This window comes from Corythoichthys intestinalis, chromosome 14 (assembly GCF_030265065.1).
Source record: "Corythoichthys intestinalis isolate RoL2023-P3 chromosome 14, ASM3026506v1, whole genome shotgun sequence".
Classification (NCBI taxonomy): Eukaryota; Metazoa; Chordata; class Actinopteri; order Syngnathiformes; family Syngnathidae; genus Corythoichthys; species Corythoichthys intestinalis.
In genome coordinates, this window is record NC_080408.1 from 19,821,657 (window position 1) to 19,844,824 (window position 23,168).

General features: G+C 38.5%; 1 protein-coding gene across 2 annotated transcripts in view; it reads left to right on the forward strand.

Moving 5' to 3' along the window:
* The window catches only part of gad1b (glutamate decarboxylase 1b), a 43,478-nt gene that overhangs the window by 16,896 nt on the left and 3,414 nt on the right, over positions 1-23,168 (forward strand). For both annotated transcript variants that reach the window (XM_057857231.1, XM_057857232.1), the window contains 10 exons: positions 9,714-9,826; positions 10,795-10,910; positions 11,085-11,164; positions 14,753-14,807; positions 14,881-14,997; positions 15,318-15,382; positions 18,516-18,594; positions 18,667-18,816; positions 18,923-19,030; positions 19,108-19,197. In XM_057857231.1, coding sequence (XP_057713214.1) covers positions 9,714-9,826; positions 10,795-10,910; positions 11,085-11,164; positions 14,753-14,807; positions 14,881-14,997; positions 15,318-15,382; positions 18,516-18,594; positions 18,667-18,816; positions 18,923-19,030; positions 19,108-19,197 — 973 coding nt within the window. The remainder of the gene's footprint in view (positions 1-9,713; positions 9,827-10,794; positions 10,911-11,084; positions 11,165-14,752; positions 14,808-14,880; positions 14,998-15,317; positions 15,383-18,515; positions 18,595-18,666; positions 18,817-18,922; positions 19,031-19,107; positions 19,198-23,168) is intronic.

The following is a 23,168-nucleotide window of genomic DNA, read 5'->3' on the forward strand; positions in this document are numbered from 1 at the left end:
TTGTAGATAATCAACACAGATTGAGACACTTAATGTATCCAATTTCTCAAAACATTAGTCATGAAACCACCCCCTTCTTGACATTAGTCGGTTTTCAAAGACTACACATTCACACTGAGGCTTTTGCACACTTTCATTATAACACCAGTTTTTACACCCGCACACATACACACCAGCTCTGTCTGTCCCAGATACATCAGTAAGGGTTTCCAGTCCATTGACTGCAGGCTCATTGTGAGCTGGTTTTAGCAGACAGGCCAGCTGGGCCCCACACTGTCACACAATGTCCCCAGGCGCCACATAAAGCCATGCCACACTGTGGAAAGTGGCTGCTGCTGCTCCCTGAGGAGCGCTCGTTCAGGCGGCATTGTCCCCTACGGACACGGTCGGAGTCGGCGATGCTGCACGTCACAGAGGGGAAGAAGGAAGCCGTGTGTCACGGGGTTAGTCACATAAAAGACACACATTGAATGAGACTCATACACACAAAAAGTGCCCTTGATGATGATAATAAGGGCATTTAGGGGCTTTCCCCGGAGAGAGGCAGGTGACTGAAGGGTAATTTTCACCCACAAAAGACCAATGATTGTTTCTGATTGTGATAATCATCATCATTATTGTCATTATGGCGTGAAATGACTCACAGGAAAGAGAATTTTAAAAAGGTCTTGTTTCTAGCCTGCTGTGAAATACTGTACATGAAAGACAATGAATATAAGAACAGGCTATTCTGTCTTTGTTTTGAAAAGAACATTATAGTCTTCCCTTATGACTTTCTATTTATGTTCATCATCATGTAATTTTCTTGTTATTTAGTCTCATTTGACCACCCTGCCTTTTCCCAGGTTTTTGAGATGTTTGTTTTTTGTTTTTCTTTTTAGTTTTAATGTCCCTTCTTTGCGATGTTGTGTAAATCACCTCCTCCTCTTTCATTGTTTTCTTCGCATACCCTTTATCTCACCTCCTCTTACACACAAAACACAAAGCTTTTGCCGTACCGCAGAACATGCAGTGTAATTGCGGACAAGATGTTTTCAAAGGAAATGGAGGTTCCGTAAGTGGCCTCATTACAGAGAGGGTTTGGAGTGGATGTAAGAGATGTGTGACACAATTAAACAACCTTCAGTTCGTTTGGACCTCTGTAGACACATCGTCTCAGAGGCTTCTAATATTATTCTTCCATTCAACCACAATATTGGATAATTCCCAATACAGTGGTACCTCTACATACAAATTTAATTCATTCAAGGACCTGGTTCGTAAGTCGAAATGGCCGTATGTTGAGCGGGATTTTCCTATATGAATTGTAGATATATATTTCCATTTATTCAATTGAACATATATCTGTTCATTTCACATTGTTGCACATAATCATTATTTGTTCTTGTAACTCTGTGTTTATCAACTGCTTACAAGGACTTTTTCTTCCATTAGGGTGCCGCCTGGGTTTTTCCACTGATTGTTAAGGCAAATATAAACGTTATGATTTGGAAAGTCGAGGCACCTTTACTCGAGACCAGGAATGTCCTGGCTAGCTAGTGTTTTTCTTATTTTTCCCTAACTCATTCACTCCCAGCCATTTTCACCGGTGCAACCCCCTTCGCTCCCGGACGTTTTACTAAATTTTTAACTGATTTTGCAAGGCCCACAGAAATTTCTTTTCTATTGCTATATAAACATGGAACCCACCAAAAGAAAGATTAGACTCTCTTCTTTCAGCAGGAAAAAAAGTTAGCTCATATCTTTTTCCATTCTATAGAAATCAGCATTAGAAAATAGCTTAGTTTGAGCAATTTTCCAATTTCTGATGAAAAAAACAGAGAAATTGAGCTTTTTGTGAAAGCATACATTTCAAACATAACTTTGACTTTAAGACAGCTTTTTTTTTTTTGCTTAGTTACATCCCAAACATCTGAATAATGTTTTCCTTTTACAAAATAACATAAACAACAAGACAAATAGAGCTTTTGATAGCAAAGTAAAAATTTATTTACACATAACTAACTGAGAGATGACGCTGTTTTGGCCACGACTGCCGGGGTAAACTTTTCCCTCATCGCCGACTGTCTCTGCTCGGCGAGCAGCACGGACTCAACGGCATCTTCCGCTGCACTAGTGGTCCCAGTCGTTCTGCTCGGTCGTCTAGCACCTGGCATCCTAGCGTCCTCCCGGTTGTTCTGCTCGGTCGTCCGTCGCCTAGCATCCTGGACATCCATTCGGTCGTCTTCCGCCGGCGGCCTGGCCATTCGTTCCGTTGAATCGGGTTGCGGGTCTTACCAAATGCGCTACTGCCCTCCAGTGGCCAGTTTTATTGCTTTAAAATGGATTTTCAGTGTTGTGCTTTGGAGCCAAGTTGAATCAGAACCCAGAGATGTCTCTTATGAAAAAAAACGTAAAAGACGTATAAATATGTCTTTGGGACACTGAAACAATTAAAAATAAAATGTATTTATAAGTTTTTGGTAGCAAATGAGTTATATATATATATATATATATATATATATATATATCTTAGGTGATTATTGCTTTCTTTTTTTCCTGAATTGTGTGTCGTCACCCAGCTCATTAAGAGAATAAAAGAACCTGTAAAGAGAAATCAGAATACATTATAATTGGATTAATCTGTTCCACAGCCCAAGAACCTACTGTCAATCCTTAGTAAAAACTGCTACAATAAATTGCAATTACACATAGCAAAACAAATAAATTATAACTGTAAATCATAACAATAATGTAGTAATAATAATAATGTAATGAATTGGGTTCTAATGTGACGGTTGTGTTTTGCGTGCTGTTCCCGAACACACCGAGTGACTGACGTGAGAGCGAGAAAGCGAGAGCGCGAGAGAGAGAGAGAGAGAGAGAGAGAGAGAGAGAGAGAGAGAGAGAGAGAGAGGGAAGTTTTTACTTTTTTTCATATTGTTGTTGTCGTTGGCTACCGCGAACAGTAGCTGTGTTGTGTTGCACAAGTTCTAAAATAAATGATTAGAAACCTAACTAAGGTAGCAATTTCCTTTCCAATGTTACAATAGTAGTAATACTAAAAAATGGGAAATAAAAAAGCGTTTTTATTGTCACCTTAACTTATAGAGACTGGCGAACGGAGGTCGGAGTAGACCGGCCATATTGTCGAGCCAGTTCACTCACACACACACACACACACACACACACGCACACACACACCACATTCATAATTTTCTATCATTTCCTTCTTCCTTGTCTTTTTTTTTAACCGCCTGCACTAACCTTCTTGGGACCCATGTTGATTTCTCTCACAAGAAAATCCGCCGTGCGTCCGTCTTGTGGGAAAACTGCGACGTTGTGATAAATCGTCGTATTTCGAACATGTCGTACAGTATGTTCAGACAAATGACGAGTCAAATTTTACGTCGGCTGTCGATGCGATTGTATTTCGATGTGATCGTATGTCGATGTACCACTGTAATTTGCCTGTATTTTGTGGTCAACACAGACACATGGGCCATCGGGTGCCCTTAGGCTGTTTTTATTGACAATTGTTACACAAAACACACTACTGTACTGTAATATTGTCTAGGTATTTCCAATTACATTTGAATGCATCACTCGCCACATGTCTTAGGAGAACACAGGATTATAGTCCAATTCCTAATATAAATTTAATAATTGTAAGTATTCACATTGAGTTAATGATGACTCTTTTTCTGCGTTGGAAATGTCCAATTGTCTTTGCAGTCTTTGAACTAATTTTTTGTGTCACCGTGAACGGGAGCTTTTGATTTTGGCCATCCGTCTTTGATCAAGAATGCGAAAGTGGTTTTTTGAACGAAGTTGTCTTTCTTAAGGCTCTATTCAGACTGCAAGCATATCTGATTCCAAACCGGATCTGACAGGTTTCTGTGGCAGTAAAAGCATCATTCAGCGTAGAGTGACATCACAGAAGAGGTGGGGAGAGGTTCCAAAAATTTTACTCAAGTAAGAGTAGTGTTACTTCAAAATAATACTACTCAAGTAAAAGTAAAATTAGTCATCCAAAAATGTACTCAAGTACAAGTAAAAAACTATCCATTGAAAAAAATACTCAAGTAATGATTAACATTGGGAATAACTGCTTATTTTCGTTTGATTTTTTAAACAACGGTGTTTTTTTTCTCTCAGCACAAACTTATCTATATGAACTGTTGTTATAATGATACTGTACAATAACCAATTACATAACCACAGTAAGCCAAAGAAATACAATAAAGAAAAAAGAAAAAAAAAAATCACTGAATTCCAGCGAGAGAAAAAAAAAAAGACAGAAATGAAGCATTATTCGTCCAAAGAGCATGAGTGCCCTCTAGTGGAGAAAATCTTTCCTAGTTTAAATAGTGAATACTGTAGTTCCTTCATTATTACTGTTATGAAATTAAAAGAATCATATCTCCGGTTTTCGGTGGTCAATCGGTGCTAAATAAAAACTGGGCGAGAGGTTAAAGTCCGCGCTTTCGAGTTATGTTAAGGACCGTGCTCTATGTCAAATACTTCCTTTTTTAGGGTGCTTTAAAGATGCCATGTGATTGAACAGGCTGGCATGATCATAGAACGGCAAGCTTGCGTCAGATTGGTGTAATGGAGTCATGTTATTGTTGTTGCGTTGTCTCATTGGAGAAATTGGTACAGTTACTCTTGGCCTCGCTGGTAAAATAAATAAATAAATCTAATGTGTAAAATAAAGAGGAAAAATTTAACATCTCTTGTGTAGCCCAAAGTAGCGGAGAAAGAGTAGCGTTTTCTACAAATCTACTCAAGTAAACGTAAAAAGTATGGCTTAATAAAACTACTGTTAGAAGTACATTTTTCATGAAAAGTTACCTAAGTAAATGTAACGGAGTACATGTAACGCCTTACTACCCACCTCTGCATCACAGACAGTTAAAACCCATCTGAGCTGGTCAGACACATCTTGTTCATATTGGATGTGAAACTACCTCCTGTATGTGGTTTTTACGGTGGCCGAGAGGTGTCAGGCGAAATGCAAAGTCCAAACACTTTACAAATAGAAAAAGCACGAACCCCAATTGCAAACGCTTTGCAAAAGAAAAAAAGCACGAATGTAAACTGCCACAACACGATCCCCAATTCCTAAAGCGCGATCACAAATTGGCAAAAGCACGAACCCCAATTGCCACAACACGGCAGCAAATGGCTCGCAGCACGAATGCAAATTGCCACAACACAATCCCCAATTCCTAAAGCGCGATTGCAAATTGGCAAAAGCACGAACGCCAACTGCCACAACACGACAGCAAATGGCTCGCAGCACGAGCCAAACAGAGGGGTGTCCTAACAAGGCTAGCACGAACGTAGCGCAAACAAATTCGGGTACATTTTGCAGTAAATTAGGGGCTTAGAGGGATGTCATCACTCGAAATTAATATCTCAAGCCTCCTAATTTATTGCAAAATGGCTATGTTCATGCTAGCCTTGTTAGGACACCCCTCTGTTATTGAGAGAGTTGGTACGCTCCGTAAGCTGCGGGAGCTAACCTAGGAAAAAGCTACGAGTGACGTCCCCACTCGTAATTAATATCTCAATAAAAGCATAATCCTGTATCTACAAAACCGTTGCAGCACAAACGATTAACATCATTTTTATATAAATTTGCGTCTGATGGGGGGGGGGGGGGGGGCAACTTTACGGAGGCCCGTAGTGATGGTCACAAGGCACATATAGCAATATACAAACTGTCGTCTTTTTTATTATTATTATTATTTGTTTTTTAACTTCTGGGTCATCGTCTTTGCAATTTTCTTGCGAGCCTTTTGCGGTCGTGCTGCAAACTATTTGTGTTCGTGTTGTGGCAATTGGCACTCTTGCTTTTGCCAATTTGCAATCGCGCTTGATTGTGTTGTGGCAATTTGCATTCGTGCTGCGAGCCATGTGCTGCCATGTTGTGGCAATTGGGGTTCGTGCTTTTGCCAATTTGCGATCGCGCTTTAGGAATTGGGGATCGTGTTGTGTCAATTTGATTTCGTGCTTTTTATCAATTGGAAAGCGTTTGCAATTGGGGTTCGTGCTTTTTCTATTTTGCAAAGTGTTTGGACTTTGCATTTCCCCTGACACCTCTCGGCCACCGTAGGTTTTAATCCGTCACGCAAAATTCTGTGCTATGTGACTGTTCAGACTACAAAAGAGCCACCCAGTTTCAATTTGGAGTGTTAAAAAACGGATTTTGGCCGCCAGTCTAAACAAGGCCTTTGCGACTAATTCTTTCCCAATTTACGAGCAATTTACCACTTTATAATTTATTCATTTTCATTAAAAATAATACATTTTATTCAGGGAGCGCTTTTACCGATGCCAAAGGACGCTTTACAGTTGAAACAGAGAAAAGAAAAGCAGCAAACAACATGATCAGAACAAAACATAGAGAAAAGAATTATAAATTAAAAGTCAAGTTTAAAAAGGTGAGTTTTTAACAATTTTTTTGAATGAAGGAACGTCTGAACAGATGCGGATGGGTTTAGGGAGTGAGTTCAAAAGGGAGAGGATAGGCTCTGCCCCCCGCAAGTTCAGTGTGTTGTTTTTGGGGGCATAGCAAGAAAGTTTCCATTAGATGATGGGGGTGAACAGAGATGGTCTGTGAGGTAAGGAGGGGGCCAAGTTATTGAGTGCTTTGTATTTGAGAGGGATGATTTTGAACGGTATCCTGTGTGAAATGGGAAGCCAGTGCAGTTTGTGAAGGATGGGGGTAATGTGATTCTTATAGGAGCTACAGGTGAGAAGTCGGAGCTTTGGCGGAGTTTTGGATGTATTGTAGTCAGGGGTGAAAGTGGGCCAGAACGGTCAGGAACACAGTTCCGGTATAAGATTCAGGGACAGAACGCAGTTCCGGTATATGATTCAGGGCCGGATTGCTGTTCCGGTACACGGTGCTTTGATTCCGAAAATATGACGGCAACTGTCAAAACGCTATGTAAAAAAAAAATGCTTAGCTGCCACACATGCGTTTCATCTCCAAGAAGAAAACAATCTACCGACATCAGATTTACATACACAAGTGTTAACAACAGGCATAATAAAGTGCCTGTGTAGCGTAATGCGTTTCCACCAATATTCATTATTGATTTTATTCCACGGACGGCATGGAGGTTTCCCCAGCTGCTGCAGTTATCTGAGTTTGACGATGATGAGTCGCGTCATTGTGCGAAAACACGCAGCAAAGCAAAACGCCTGAACTCATTTATCCATTCAATTGGCTGTCATACTGACATGTGATCAGCAGCGATAGTTAGCTCTGATTGGTTCAAATGTGCATGTTTTCTGGAACAGCAAAAAAAAAAAAAATTTATGCGACAAAAAAGGGCAATGCAACATAAAATGGATCAAATCATTAAGAGCAACGAAAGAGTTGAGGAGGCTTATTTATCATATTCAGTTTTATTTGCTCTGATGGGGAGGTTCAGAACATTTTAGCTGTCAATGTGCACTTTGGACTTAAATTTGTTCATTTATCTTAGGCTACTTATTCATTTCCTTATGATTTAAAAAAAAGTCAATAGCCACGTTTACATGCTGACTTTTATTCATACCGATTCAAATAATTCCGAATGGAAATTTCAGATCAGCTGTTTACATGTCACTTCATCTATTCCGATCCAGCGTTTACATGTGTCTGCCTTTATTCCGAAAGGACGTTTGACAACTGCCGTCTGACATGCGCAGATTAATCAAAACAAAGCGTCACGTTGCAAAACATGGAGATCGATCGTCAGAGTGCTGCTGTTTTAACTTTAAACCACTTGTTGTGTTTGTGGGGTCGTATCCGCTTCTGCTGTTTTGCTCTTTTGCCTTGTAGTAGCCGATTGTCAGCGTTTTCCACCGGTTTCTAATCTGGTCAACGCTCCGGTCTATTCCGGCTTCGTGTAACCTCTCGTGAACTTTTTAAAATAGTTCACTGTTCCTCGTTTTACGCCCGTCTAAACGAGCAATTATATTCAATTCTTTTAAAGTTTGAATTAAATACAATCTTTCCGCCGGACTCCAATTAGGTGCGCTGTGCTTGGAAGCCATGTTGCAAGTTACATTACTTACGTCACCAAATGACGTCACCATGTCAGTACGGAGCATGTGCAGAAAGAACGCAACCAGACACCATTCCGCTTCCCTGTTTACATGATATAATTTTACTTCTAATCGGTTTGGGAAAAGGAATATTCCACCTCTGTGAATCGGAATGAAATTCCATTCGGTTTGGGCCTGTTCATTCCGAATGAGGTGTTTATATGGAACACATTTATTCGGTTTGAACATCTAAACCGATTATAATTGGAATATCTGGCTCCATGTAAACGTGGCAAATGTTTGCGCCATCTTCAAAATGTATTCCATTTCACTCTGCATTTGCACTTATTTTTCTGAATGTATGTTACTTATATCTTTGTTATTAAAAAAATAAAAAGTGAATGTTTACATTAACTTCAATTTTAATATAGCATATAGCATTTAGTATGTGAGGAAATGAGGGAAAATAAAAAATTAGGAGATGGAGGTTAGGGTTATTGCTGTTTTTGTTAACTTTTATTTTGTGAATCATTGAAAAAATACAATTTTGAATGAAAATCATTTTTTGTATGTGTTATAGAAATAGCTGTGTTAAAAGAGTTTTCTTTGCATTTCAGTAGTTTAAGAGGTATGACCCCCACCCCCCACACACACATATACAAATGAAAGGAAAAAAATTAATTAATAAGATTTCTTGCTCCGTGGCGCCACGTCGGGGAGTTCCGGCAAGAAATTCTAGCCACTTTCACCCCCGATTGTAGTTTATTGAGGGGTTTGGATAGAGAACCCAAAATCAATTAAGCAAGCAATAACGCAAACTCCACTTATATAGCGCCTTTAACAGACAGGGGTCACAAAGCGCTTCAAGTGTTCACGGTCACGCACTCGTTCATACGCCAATGGCGCTGCTACTGTGCAAGGCGCTGCAACACTATAAGTATGGTGACTAATGACATCCCTGATTTGCAGAAGATATACTGAGCTATAAGGGTGTTGCCACTCTATAAAAGAGCTTGTCTACATGCCAGGACAATTTTAGCAACACAGTTATTCAATTATTGTCATTAACGCCTGTATACAATAAAAGGGTTTCCTGGCATTCTAAGGGAAGTAAAGACTTGTAAACATCTTTGTAATCAGTGGGATATAAAGCTGTTTATGAAACGTGAACTGCATAAACAATTCATAGACTTCCTAAATGAAAATAGACGATTTGTACTGGTGCCTTCACACGGGGGGCCAACACACAAAGCATTCCCTGCTTATGCGGAGGTCCTGACAGACAAACAGACACACACACACAGACTGTTATCTTTCCCCAACACACACTGTAGCTCTCTCAACTGTCAAATCAGCTCCATTCAGAATTGTCCCTGAGTCCGGAAGGATTGACAGATAGCCATCACAGCATTGTGTGCTTTAATTAAACTACTGAGGGATTTCACAAGTCATTTGAATATGAATGTTTGATGCCTATAAGACGCCTATCACACACTTTAATTAGCTCAGTCGGCGCAAGCGCCAATTCGCGCTGTGCGGATTGAATTATGGAGCAGCAAATGGAAAACCAATCACTCTGTGTGTGATGCATACAAAATTGTGCCTTTTTCCTGTACATGTGATTGGTAATTATTTAGAAACACCCCGTTCTTTGTTAACGCAAGCATTTTATACCTCTTGATTGGCAGGTTCACCTACGAGATCGCGCCAGTGTTTGTTTTAATGGAGCAGCTGACCCTTAAGAAGATGAGAGAGATGATTGGCTGGCCGGGCGGCGAGGGAGATGGCCTCTTCTCGCCCGGTTAGTAACAGAAGAACCAAGAAAATCTATTCACTCTTGTGTTTTGATGAGATGTACAGAGCAAAAAAAAAAAAAACTAGGGCTGTCAAACGATTAAAATTTTTAATCCAGTTAATCACAGCTTAAAAATGAATTAATCGTAATTAATCACAATTCAAACCAAGTATAAAATATGCCATATTTTTCTATAAATTATTGTTGGAATGGAAAGATAAGACACAAAATCAGATATATACATTCAACATACTGTACATAAGTACTGTATTTGTTTATTAAGACAATAAATCAACAAGATGGCATCAACATTATTAACATTCTGTTAAAGCGATCCATGGATAGAAAGTCTTGTAGTTCTTAAAAGGTAAATGTTAGTACAAGTTATAGAAATTTTGTATTAAAACCCCTCTTAATGTTTTCGTTTGTAAAATTTTCAATCAAAAAATAAACTAGTAGCTCCCCATTGTTGATGTCAATAATTACACAATGCTCATGGTGTTGAAACAAATAAAATTAGTCGCATCCAAGCGCCAGCAGAGGGCTACAAAACACCAAAAAACACATGTAACAAGTGGACATGACACTGTGCTGTCATTTTAATCTGTTTGAGCAGGGCATGTGCGTTATATGCATCAAATATTTTAACGTGATTAAATTTAAAAACTTAATCGCCCGTTACCGCGATAAATTTGACAGCCCTAAAAAAAAAAAACACACACACAAAAAACCCAAAGCTATACACATCTACGTAACACACTTAAGGCACAGGGGACAGAGTGAGCACGCACAACATTTTATCCGTAGCTTTTTGCGTGAATGCTGTGATAGTTCATCAACTGGAGCAAGATTTCTTCAAAAATCCAGTTAATAAAACTAATGTTTTCATAAATATATCCAATCATCAACTGAGATTTGTGTCAGTTTGATGAGCCAGTTTTTATTTAAACATCAGTGTCTCTTTTGCTCAACAGGGGGCGCTATTTCAAACATGTACAGCGTGATGATTGCACGTTACAAATATTTTCCCGAGGTCAAGACCAAGGGCATGTCTGCTGCTCCTCGCCTGGTTCTCTTCACATCCGAACATGTATGTTGTATTTAAAGAGCAGGTGTGAAATGTGGGCCCTAATTTGTTCACCACTGCTTGAGCAAATTGCTTAATTGTGATTAGGCCTCAAAAGCACCATTCACCTTGATGGCTTATTGAGTAGTTTAGTCAATAAAAGCATCATTGTTTACCTGATGTGTGTTGTTCCTGCAGAGCCACTACTCGATCAAGAAGGCCGGTGCTGCTCTAGGTTTTGGCACTGAGAATGTGATTCTGCTAAGCACGGATGAGAGGTAATGCAAAAACTGAAATCAAATACAGTAGATTGTTGACAGCTGCACATTCATTGTTTAACAACACAGGGTGTACCCACAAGTTTTTGGAGTGTTTTTTTCCGAGTGGCAACTGTGACTTTACATAGTTGGATATCAACTGTAAATTTCAAGTAACCAGCCCACAAAACAGTAAGCTTGACTTGATATACAGTGGGACAAATAAGTATTTAGTCAACCACTAATTGTGCAGGTTCTCCCACTTGAAAAAATTAGAGAGGCCTGTAATCGTCAACATGGGTAAACCTCAACCATGAGAGACAGAATGTGGGGGGGAAAAAACAGCAAATCACATTGTTTGATTTTTTTTTTTAATATTTGCAAATCATGGTGGACGATAAGTATTTGGTCAATACCAAAAGTTCATCTCAATATTTTGTTATGTACCCTTTGTTGGCAAAAATGGAAGGCCAAACGTTTTCTGTAACTCTTCACAAGCTTTTCACACACTGTTGCTGGTATTTTGGCCCATTCCTCCATGCAGATCTCCTCTAGAGCAGTGATGTTTTGGGGCTGTCGTTGGGCAACACGGACTTTCAACTCCCTCCACAGACTTTCTATGGGGTTGAGATCTGGACACTGACTAGGCCACTCCAGGACGTTGAAATGCTTCTTACGAAGCCACTCCTTTGTTGCACTGGCTGTGCTCAAAATCTCTCGATACATGGCCCCATTCATTCTTTCCTTTACACAGATCAGTTGTCCTGGTCCCTTTGAACAAAAACAGTCCCAAAACATGATGTTTCCACCCCATGCTTCACAGTGGGTATGGTGTTCTTCGGATGCAATTCAGTATTCTTTCTCCTCCAAACACGAGAACCTGTGTTTCTACCAAAAAGTTCTATTTTGGTTTCATCTGGCCATAACACACTCTCCCAGTCCTCTTCTGAATCATCCAAATGCTCTCTAGCGAACCGCAGATGGGCCGGGATGTGTACTGGCTTCAGCAGGGGGGACATGTCTGGCAGTGCAGGATTTGAGTCCCTGCCGCGCATTGTGTTACTGATAGTAGCCTTTGTTACTGTGGTCCCAGCTCTCTCTAGGTCATTCATTGGTGGTTGACTAAATACCTATTTGCCCCACTGTACCTACATAAGGAAAGTTAAACTAGTTTAAAAAATGTCGAAGCTGACAGAATAAAGTTTCATGGGGTTTACAGAGCAACCCCTGATCTATAGCAATATCAAATTGTTCAAAGGTTTTAAGCAGAAACTTATGTTGATTCTGATTTCCGGTGTAAGCATCTGGATAGACTTATTTATACTAATTTTTGGTGTTTCATCACCGGTGGTTGTAGCCAGTGTTGTTACTCTTACTTTAAAGAAGTAATTAGTTACAGTTACAAATTACTTCTCCCAAAAAGTAAATGAGTTCGTAACTTAGTTACCTCAACGTAAGAGTAATTAGTTACTCGGCAAAGTAACTGATGTTACTTTTCATGTTCTACACGTTATTACATTATCCATTATATGACATCTTTCACATCAAATGTGTTTATATTAACTGATTAAAATTAACTGTCTTTTTCATTCTCCCAAAAAACAGGTCAGCCTTTTTACATTTTTTAAAAATTTCACCTATATAAGAGAGGAATGGTATAGAAACTTTAACATTCAAATGCTGTGAGAAATAAAGCCGTTTTGTTTTCCCTGTTGTACTGAACCCGTACCAAATCGTGACCCCTGTACTGAGGTATGGACTAAACCGTGACTTGTGTGTACCGTCACACACCTAATATATACGGCTCTGAGACCCCCAATTTAGCCACATTTCAAAATTGTCCGATATGCATGTGTGATACATCATTGGAAAGCTGAAAATCTCAATTTTCTGGGGAAAGAAAATTTTTGAACAGGAGGGCATTTTTTTGTTAAATTTTTTTTAAACAGTAAAACCCTATCTGGAGCCGAAAGCACGCGAGAGCAGAATTACAGACGCCATGACTTTAACGAGATATTATCTCGTACTTACCTTGTTTTGATCCAAAAACTCCATGTAGCATGTATCACTGAGTATCAAGGCACAGCTGTGAATGGCCACAGCTGGATTTTGGGGGGATTTTATGGGTCAAACATGCTAATATAACAAGGGTCGCGATGCAGGAATAGCAGACATCAATGAGTGGTCGAGATTTTCTTTTTCATACATTTACCCTTTCAAACTTTTTTTTTTTTCTTTGTTTGGATCGATTATTTACCATCTAACATATCGGAGAAAATGCAACAGTAACAAAAAAATACAATTAAGCGATAGTTATGAGGTAGATATCCGTGACTTTTTTACAGACGCCAATTTTTTTCATTGTGACGTAATTTGTTTAAAAGTTGCGAGAATAATTTTTTTAAGTCGTTTTTTTTTTTTTTTTTTTTTACGAAATATTAGACATCAATTGATGATTCTAAGTTCAAAATGACAGACATTTCGAATAATAAATATACCGTAATTAATTACTTTAGTTTTATGGCTGGGTTGAAGCAAAAGCGGTTTCGCGACGTCTGTAAACGGGGGGTTCCAGGGTAACACGGACAAATTAAAAATAGTTCAGGGACTTAATGCGCCATGAATCTGCTATGGCAGCATATAGACATATTGTTCTGTCAAAGACAACAGTTGTTTTGACCTAAAATACAGCAGTTTCTTTTAAGGAGGAGTGCTAGAGCAGAAACTGCTGTTCCAGTCTTGTCTGTGTTTTCCGTCATATATAGATATATTTTTCAATATGCAGGGGAGGCTCTGAATCTCTTTCCTCTTCTATCTCTGTAAATAATTGTTTTGATTAAGAAAATAAAACACACAAGGCACGTCATTCAACAAAAGTTTAGGGCAAGTGACTATTTTTTGCAATAAAAAAAAAATATATATATATATATATATATATATATTATACTGTAGCGTCTACAAGGACAATGCCCACTTGGTGATGATAATGCATACTGAACAGGAAAACAATCCATTATTTTCAATTAATTGTACCCACCTGAACGTCACAGGCTGTATGTAAAAAAAAAAAAAGTTGCCCGAGAGTTTAAGTTGACGCTCGCCACGCTAAATGCTAATGCTAGCGAGAACAAATGCTATGCTAACGCTCCGAGCCACCTAACATCACATTTGTAATGGCGTCATAACCCCCTTCCCTCCTCCCCTCTCTCCGCGTCTCTCAGACATCTCTCATCATTCAACCAAATTGTAGTAACACACACCTTCACATCCTCAGTAATGTTAGCAGCGTTGCAAAGATGGGAAAAATAATTATTAGATTACTCACTACTGACAACAATAATGCCGTTAATAACGCCGTTATACTCTAGCGCCGTTATTAACAACACTGTTGTTGCAGACCTATGGCTTCATGGTTTGTCAATAGCAAATCCTGTTTAGAGAAAGTTGACGTGCATAACGTAAATTGTACTTTTCGTTGGAGCAGTAGAACAACCATAAAGCTTCTTCAACTAGCACGTGACGGCTGTTGGGGATAAATGAAAGTGTTGCGTCTTCTTGCGCTGATGTCATTTGGCAAACATTTAGAGGTGTCCTGTTGTTCTCTTCCAGGGGCCGGGTCATTCCTGCTGATCTGGAGGCTAAGATCATTGATGCAAAACAGAAGGTAGGGTCTTTGTTTTAAATTTAACCACAAATGTTCATGATCTCAAGGTATTAAGTGTCTCTACATTTTACAGGGTTACGTGCCGTTGTTTGTGAACGCCACAGGTGGCTCCACTGTCTATGGCGCTTTCGACCCCATCAATGAGATTGCTGACATTTGCGAGAAGTACAACCTGTGGCTGCATGTTGACGTAAGTCTCCAATATTAGTTTGTCATTAATATGTTAGCACAGCCGGTCCAAGGGGGCTAGGTGCCCCAGGTGAAAGTATAACCTGGAGCTCCCTCCCCCCAAAATTAAAATATATTTGTAAAAAATATTCTATTTTATAATTACTGTATTTTTTTTTTCCCAATGTTGTTTTTCACCCAAAGCTATTTGGCGCCCCTTCTACCAGATGGCGCCCTAGGCAACCACCTAGCTCGCCTATGCTAAGAGCCAGCCCTCTATGTTAGTAATTCTAAGAAATAATCTTGACACCTTTCGACAGTATTGTTGTCTTGTCTCCATAGGGAGCGTGGGGCGGTGGTTTGCTGATGTCTAGGAAGCACCGTCATAAGCTCAATGGAATTGAGAGGTAATTTTGATGAGCAAAAAATGTATTAACTTTGAGTATTATATACTGTGCCCAACTTATTGTGCATTCATTCATTCATCTTCTGGACCGCTTATCCTCACATCAAATAATAATTCAAAAGAATCTCTCAGTCTAGCTGTCCGACTTAACTTGGAGAATATGACTTGCATGGTTGTTAAACTAGGCTTGTTGGTGTGTGTTGGCCCGAGGAAGAAGGAGGAGTTTATATTTTTTAAACCCTTGGTCAACAAATGGACTCAAAATCGGTTTAAAATATGATTTTAATATGATGATTCAAAGAAATCCCATTCTGTAAAACTAATAATTGAAACGGGTTTAATTGTCATTGTACACAGCAAAATGAAATTGTTCTCCAACTTTGGGGGTACTCATGATTTATTTGGTATTTTAAAAATAATTTTGGGTGTTTCAGTGCAAATAAAATTACTCATATAAACTGTGTTTTATTATAATAAATGAGGATAGTGAATTATGCCTAGTGTGTTTTAGTAGGTGGGACGTAAAGTGTCTTGTAACTGTGTTTGACGGGTAACCACAAATTTTGGTCAAAGATGATGTTTGTTGTTGACTGACTGCTGCTAATTTAATTGGTTGTATTCAATGGTATTGTTAGTCTGTTCTAGACTTAGGCTGCATTACAATCACGGTTTTATGTGCCCTCGCCCACTTGCTGTAGGCATTTTCCCTTGGGGGAAATCCCTGCCGCCATCCTAAGAGCTGTTCCATTTCTCTAAACCGCGAAGTGAACTTGGTGAGATCGACCCTTTGAGGGCTTAGTGATCGAGTCAACAACGATGGTCACTTCAGAGCTCCCTCTATCCCACAATGCATTGCAGTGGTGCACGGAAAGTATGTCCATGCGGTGGTGATAATTCAGCTCAAACACTGTTGGCTGCAGTATACATACCACCAAAGAAGAAGAAAATGAATTAAGCTGCCAGCACTGTGTTTGAATGTTATACCAAACTGCTATTCAAATTGTAAAATTCATCATTGTTGATAAAAAATAAGAAAATGAGACTGTATGTGGCAGTTATGGCAGAACGTATGGAATCACAGAGTACCAAAAAAACAAACAAACAAAAAACCCATGAACAAATAAATAATTATAAAGATAAATAAATGAATAAATATAAAGTAAAGTAACTTTTTTACTGACTTTCACTTTTGTCATAAAAAAGGAAAAAAGAATGAATTTTTTTGTCGTTGATGTTTCTATTTCGCTTGCCTTTTCTATTTCGCTTTTAACGAAAGGAATGGTCTGTCAATCAAATGGCGTTGGGAGAGACTGAAACTAAACTTCAAAAAGGTTAAATGTATTTAAACAAACAATCTGTCTACAAATTATAACGTATAGACAAATAAATAAATAAATAAATAATGAATTTCAAAAATTTAATTTGATACAAAACTAATAATTCAGATATTTCTCAAGTACCGACATGTTGGCATCAAGCGCGGAATACATCTCCGTCTTTTTGACATGAGTCGCCGTATATTGTGTGTGATTTGGAAAAATTTTGCCACCAAATTTTGCTCCACCCAAAGAATTTGTTGGCCATCCCACTGGTCACCCCACTCATCAGTATAATGTCGGATTGTATTAGCTGCGGAACTCAAAAATGTTGACTGGACTATTATGGACTATGGACATTAACACAATATAATAGTATTAGGGCTGTCAAACTATTAAAAATTTTTAATCAAGTTAATTACAGCTTAAAAATTAATTAATCGTAATTAATCGCAATTCAAACCATCTATAAAATATGCCATTTTTTCTGTAAATTATTGTTGGAATGGAAAGAAGACACAAGATGGATGTATACATTCAACATACGGTACATAAGTACTGTATTTGTTTATTATAATAATAAATCAACAAGATGGCATTAACATTATTAACATTCTGTTAAAGCGATCCATGGATAGAAAGACTTGTAGTTCTTAAAAGATAAATGTTAGTACAAGTTATAGAACTTTTATATTAAAACCCCTCTTAATGTTTTCGTTTTAATAAAATTTGTAAAATTTTCAATCAAAAAACAAACTAGTAGCCTGCCATTGTTGATGTCAATAATTACACAATGCTCATGGGTCCTGAAGCCCATGAAATCAGTCACACCCAAGCGCCAGCTGAGGGCGACAAAACACCAAAAAACACAAGTAACAAGTGGACGTGACACTTAGCTGTCATTTTAATCTGTTTGAGCAGGGCATGTGCATTAATTGCGTCAAATATTTTAACCGGATTAATTTGAAAAATTAATTACCGCCCGTTAACGCGATAATTTTGACAGCCCTAAATAGTATACAAAATACAATATACAATATAACACAATCAACCAAAGTGTCTCAGTTGTTGTGTCCTGAAGTATTTCTGACGGTTTTCTACTGGCCAGTTTATGACTACAACATAGTAAAACCCTGAAATTATTGCTTTTATTTTTACGTGTGCCACCCCAAGGCTTTAAGTGGCCCCATTTGGCCACCCCGATGATGAATTTCTGGAGGTGCCAGGGATTTGGAACATGCAGGAAAGCACTACTTCAACAACTTCTGGTTGTTCCATGATTTTTTTTTTTGCCTAGAGTGAAAGAGGGCAGGTGTGTTCGATTTACGTCTTTCACTCCCCCTCTGCCTACTTTCCCTCCCGCCTCCAAGTGGCCTCCGTGTGACGTCATAGCAAGTGCTTAGGGCAAGTGAGCGAGGGGAACTCAAACGGTGACTGGAACGCAGCCTTAATCTGCTTGAGAAGTTCCTAATGTTGGGACTCCTACAGTATATAAGTATCTAACTGATAATAATAGCAACATCTCTCAGGCTGATGTGGTACACTTTCACACCACTGCAAACTACATACTTAAACATTCATCATTATGTTACATGAATTAACCTATGAGTTTTCTTATCTGTGATTGGACAGATTTTCATAACATACTGTAGCTATACAGTAGGTCTTTGCATTGTTTAATTGTGATCATATTTCTATTTTGTACTTTTCTTTGCAATGCTATAGTATTTCAGTCACAGTAAAACAAAATACAGCATTAATATACGGTTATCTTTATTCCCACTCGGCTCAACGGAACATTCTGTTGAAATTTTGCAGGGCCAACTCTGTCACATGGAACCCTCATAAGATGATGGGTGTACCCTTGCAGTGTTCAGCGATCCTTGTCAGAGAGAAGGTAAAGAACTCACACACTGTATGAGAAGCATATAGCATTATCACATTCATTTGTGTGTGTATTTGTGTCCAGGGACTGATGGGGGGCTGTAACTCCATGTGCGCTGGTTATTTATTCCAACAAGACAAGCAGTATGACGTCACATATGACACTGGGGATAAAGCCATCCAATGTGGTCGGCATGTCGACATATTTAAGTTCTGGCTGATGTGGAAGGCGAAGGTTAAAACACCTATACTGCACTTTTCAAAGAAGCCTATACAAACATAAAAAAATATCACATTAATGATTCAACATTATGCTGTGGCCCTTATTTTTCCCCTAACAGGGCACCATTGGCTTTGAGCAGCACATTGACAGGTGCCTGGATCTATCTCAGTACCTGTACAACAAGATCAAGAACAGGGAGGGATATGAGATGGTGTTTGATGGAGTGGTAAGCCCTCCAGAATTTTGTTTCATGGCTCTATAATTTTTTTCCCCCATAACTTTGCAACCATTTTTTGTCCGCAGCCTCAACACACCAACGTCTGCTTCTGGTACATCCCACCCAGTCTGAGGGGAATGCCAGACAGTGAGGAAAGACGGGAAAAGCTCCATAGGGTGAGATACCTGTCAACACTGATATACTACAGAGATAGAGTAGTTAATCGTAATGTTTGGGAACAAGGGTGCCAGAATACTTCAGGGTGGCAGCAATGAAATACCACTGACTTTTATGACAAAAATCTGTTATGTTTCATTTTGCGTCACAAGGTATATCCTGGGAAGCTGATTCTATTTGGACACTCAATTCCTTCTTAGACATGCTTAAGTGTTGCATTCAATTCTGAAATTTCGTAACAGGATAAAAAAAAAACACTCTTTCATTTCTAGTTGGGCAGAGAACTATAAAGCTAAGGCAAGGCAAATAAATCTATTTGTGTAACATAATTCACGACAAAAGTTAATGGAAGTGCTTTACATCACATCACATAAAAAACACAAATAAAATAATACATAAAGTTAACATTAAATCATGAAGACAGTTAAAAACAGAAACAAATCAGGAAATAGAAATAGAAATAAAAGCAAAAAAAAAGAAAAAGAAAAAAGTCATATAACCTTCTTTAAATTTTAACTTAGCTAGCATAGTAACTGAATACTAGCTTACCCTAATTGGTTCTTGTTCTTGGAACAGACAGCAGACCTATTCCAGATGACCTTAGGGGTCTAGATGCTTGGTCTGGGTCAAACAAATCAAGCCTGTATTTTGTAGACCAGCAGTTGTATTTTATAGTCTGTTCTTTGAATGACACAAAGCCAGGGGTGAAAGTGGGCCAGAACGGTCAGGAACGCAGTTCCGGTATAAGATTCGGGACCAGAACGCGGTTCCCGTATAAGATTCAGGGCGGGAATGCTGTTCCGGTACACGGTGCCTTGATTCCGAAAATATGACAGCTGTCAAAATGCTATGTAAAAAAAAAAAATGCTAAGCTGCCACACATGCATTTCATCTCAAAGAAGAAAACAATCTACCAACATTAAAATTACATACACAAGTGTTAACAACAAGCATAATAAAGTGCTTGTGTAGCGTAATCCGTTTCCACCAATATTTATTATTTATTTTGTTCCACGGACGGCATGGAGGTTTCCCCAGTTGCTGCAGTTATCTGAGTCTGACGATGATGAGTCACGTCAATGTGCGAATGCACGCAGCAAAGCAAAACGCCTGGACTCATTTATCCATTCAATTGGCTGACATACTGTATTAAGGTCTGATTGGTTCAAATGTGCATGTTTTCTGGAACAGCAAAAAAAAAAATAGTTGTTGAAATGATGCAACAAAAAGGGCAATGAAACATAAAATGGATCAAATCTTTAAGAGCAACAAAAGAGTTGAGAAGGCTTATCATATTTAGTTTTATTTGCTCTGATGGGGAGGTTCAGAACATCAGCTGTTAATGTGCACTTTGGACTTATATTTGTTCATTTATGTTAGGCCATTTATTCATTTCCTTATGATTTAAAAAAGTCAATGTTTGGGCGATCTTCAAAATATATTCCATTTCACTCTGCATAATATGTCATTTGTACTTATTTTTCTGAATGTATGTTACTTATATCTTTATTATTAAAAAAATAAATAAATAAATGTTTACATTACCTTCAATTTAAATATACATTCTATGTTCTTAAGTAGTTAAAATTGAGATTTGGCATTTAGTATGTGAGTAAATGAGGGAAAATAAAAAATTAGGAGATGGAGGCTTGGGTTATTGCTGTTTTAAGTTTTATTTTGCAAATCATGAAAAAATACAATTTTGAATGAAAATCAGTTTTAGTATTTGTTATGGAAAATAATGTGCTAAAACAGTTTTCTTAGCATTTCAGTAGTTTAAGAGGTTTGCCCTCTCCTCCCCCAAAATGAAAGAAAAGAATAAAAAGATAAATAAATAAAATTTCTGGCTCAGTGGTGACCTTCACGTCGGGAGGTTCCGGCAAGAAATTCTGGCCACTTTCACCCCTGCATAAAGCCACTGATACATCACAACCAGTATAATAAGGTCCAGTTTCCTTGAATTTGTAACGACTCTGGCAGCATCATTCTGTATTAGCTGCAGTTTTCTGACTGATTTTTTGTTAAGACCTGTAGGTATACCATTCGAATAGTCCAATCTACTAAAAATGAATGTATGGATAAGTTTTTCCATGTTTTGTTTGGACAAAAGCCCCTTTATTCTGGCTATATTTGTTAGGTTCAGGTATTAATGGACAGATTTAGTGACAGAGGTGGTCAGTAATGTGCTACATTTACTCCGTTTCATTTACTTGAGTATTGTAAGTTTTTTAGAAAAATGTATTTTTAGGAGTAGTTTTACTTTGCTTTTTACTTTTACTTGAGAAGATTTGTGAAGATGAAACACTAGTCTTACTTTGCTACTTTGGGCTAAACTAGAATCGTTACATTTTTGCCTGAGATGCTGACAGTGGCTCTACCAATTTCACCAATGATCAGCAATAATCACATGACTCCATTACAGGGAGTCCTCGAGTTACGACGTTCTCCATTTACGTGATTTCGACTTTACGACACCGAAGTCTCGTCCGCCATTTTGTCTCCAGCCGTTTTTTTTTGTTTTTTTGTCATGTAAACAGTACCTTATTGTACCTCACTTTACTTTATTAATATGACGTGTTCTTTCCTCACTAAATGTTAAGTTTTTCAGCTTTACGGACAGCAAACAAGGCAATTGTGGTTTTTGAAGCTTTTTACTTCCTTCGCTTTTGACAATTTGTAAGGCTATAATACAGATATTCACACTTATGCTTAAAATGACACACATTTTAACAATGAAACACTTGACACAAAACAATCGTTCTTCAAGCGTTTGATCAATTTGTAAATTTAGTAGCTTAAATTAGCCTAATTTGCCTAACAAAAGTCTGCTAGCTTAAATGCAATGAATGCTAACGTATTTACAATTCTCATTGCAAATCGCTCGCATATAACCAGTGTTGGGAGTAACGCCGTTATAAATAACGCCGTTACGTAACGGCGTTATTTTTTTCAGTAACGGGGTAATCTAACTAATTACTTTTTCCGCCGTTACAACGCCGTTACCGTTACTGACGGTCAAAAGCGGTGCGTTACTTACTCTGAATAAAATGAAGAAACTACCAGCCGTGTCGAGTCGACTCTCTGCTCTGTTGATTTGTCATCCAAGACTTGGGGTGCGTTCAGGTTCGAGAATAGCGCACGTACTTCTGACTCCAAGCTGTTTGTCCCTGCTCATTCAATTAGACAATGCTTTCCAAAGTTTGGTAACGTTTCTGTGTTTGCTACACCTGATGCTAGCCTCGTTCCCATCTCCCACTGTCAGCCAGCAATAATTCTGCTTCCATCTTGAGGACGGCAGACACTTTGAAGGTGACGTGAATTGTCAGGAAACGAGCCTACGTAAATGCAGCCCCTCGAGAGATGCGATGGAAGTGATTGTGATTGGCTGAGGGTTAGAGTCATGTGTCGTGGTAAGCCAATCAGAGCCGGTAATTTCACAAGCAAACCGGAACAGCGCGTGCGGCAAACACACACACGCAAAACAGATGCACAGGGTCGGGATGGCAGAGTATTCGGAAGAAAAATTGTCCTTTAAGAGATGGAGTTATAGACACTATTTCAAGTTTGTCGAAATTAAAGGAAAGAACCCGCATGTAATGTGTAATTTATGTCCCGGGGCAAAGCTTTTGTCGACATCTGTGGTAAGCAATTCAAATCTGCTGAAGCACCTAACAAGTTAACTACCTGTCTGTTCTTCTCTATTCCACTGACTCGAATACTGCTCAGAAAATTTCAAATTCCTTGACATACAACAAGTTCTTTTTAAAGTAACGGAAATAGTTACTTTCCCTGGTAACTAGTTACTTTTACTATAGAGTAATTCAGTTACTAACTCAGTTACTTTTTGGAAGAAGTAGTGAGTAATGTAACTAATTACTTTTTTAAAGTAACGTGCCCAACACTGCATATAACTCCACAAACTGTAGCTCAAAACTTAATTACAGGACAAATTCATACACTAACATATATA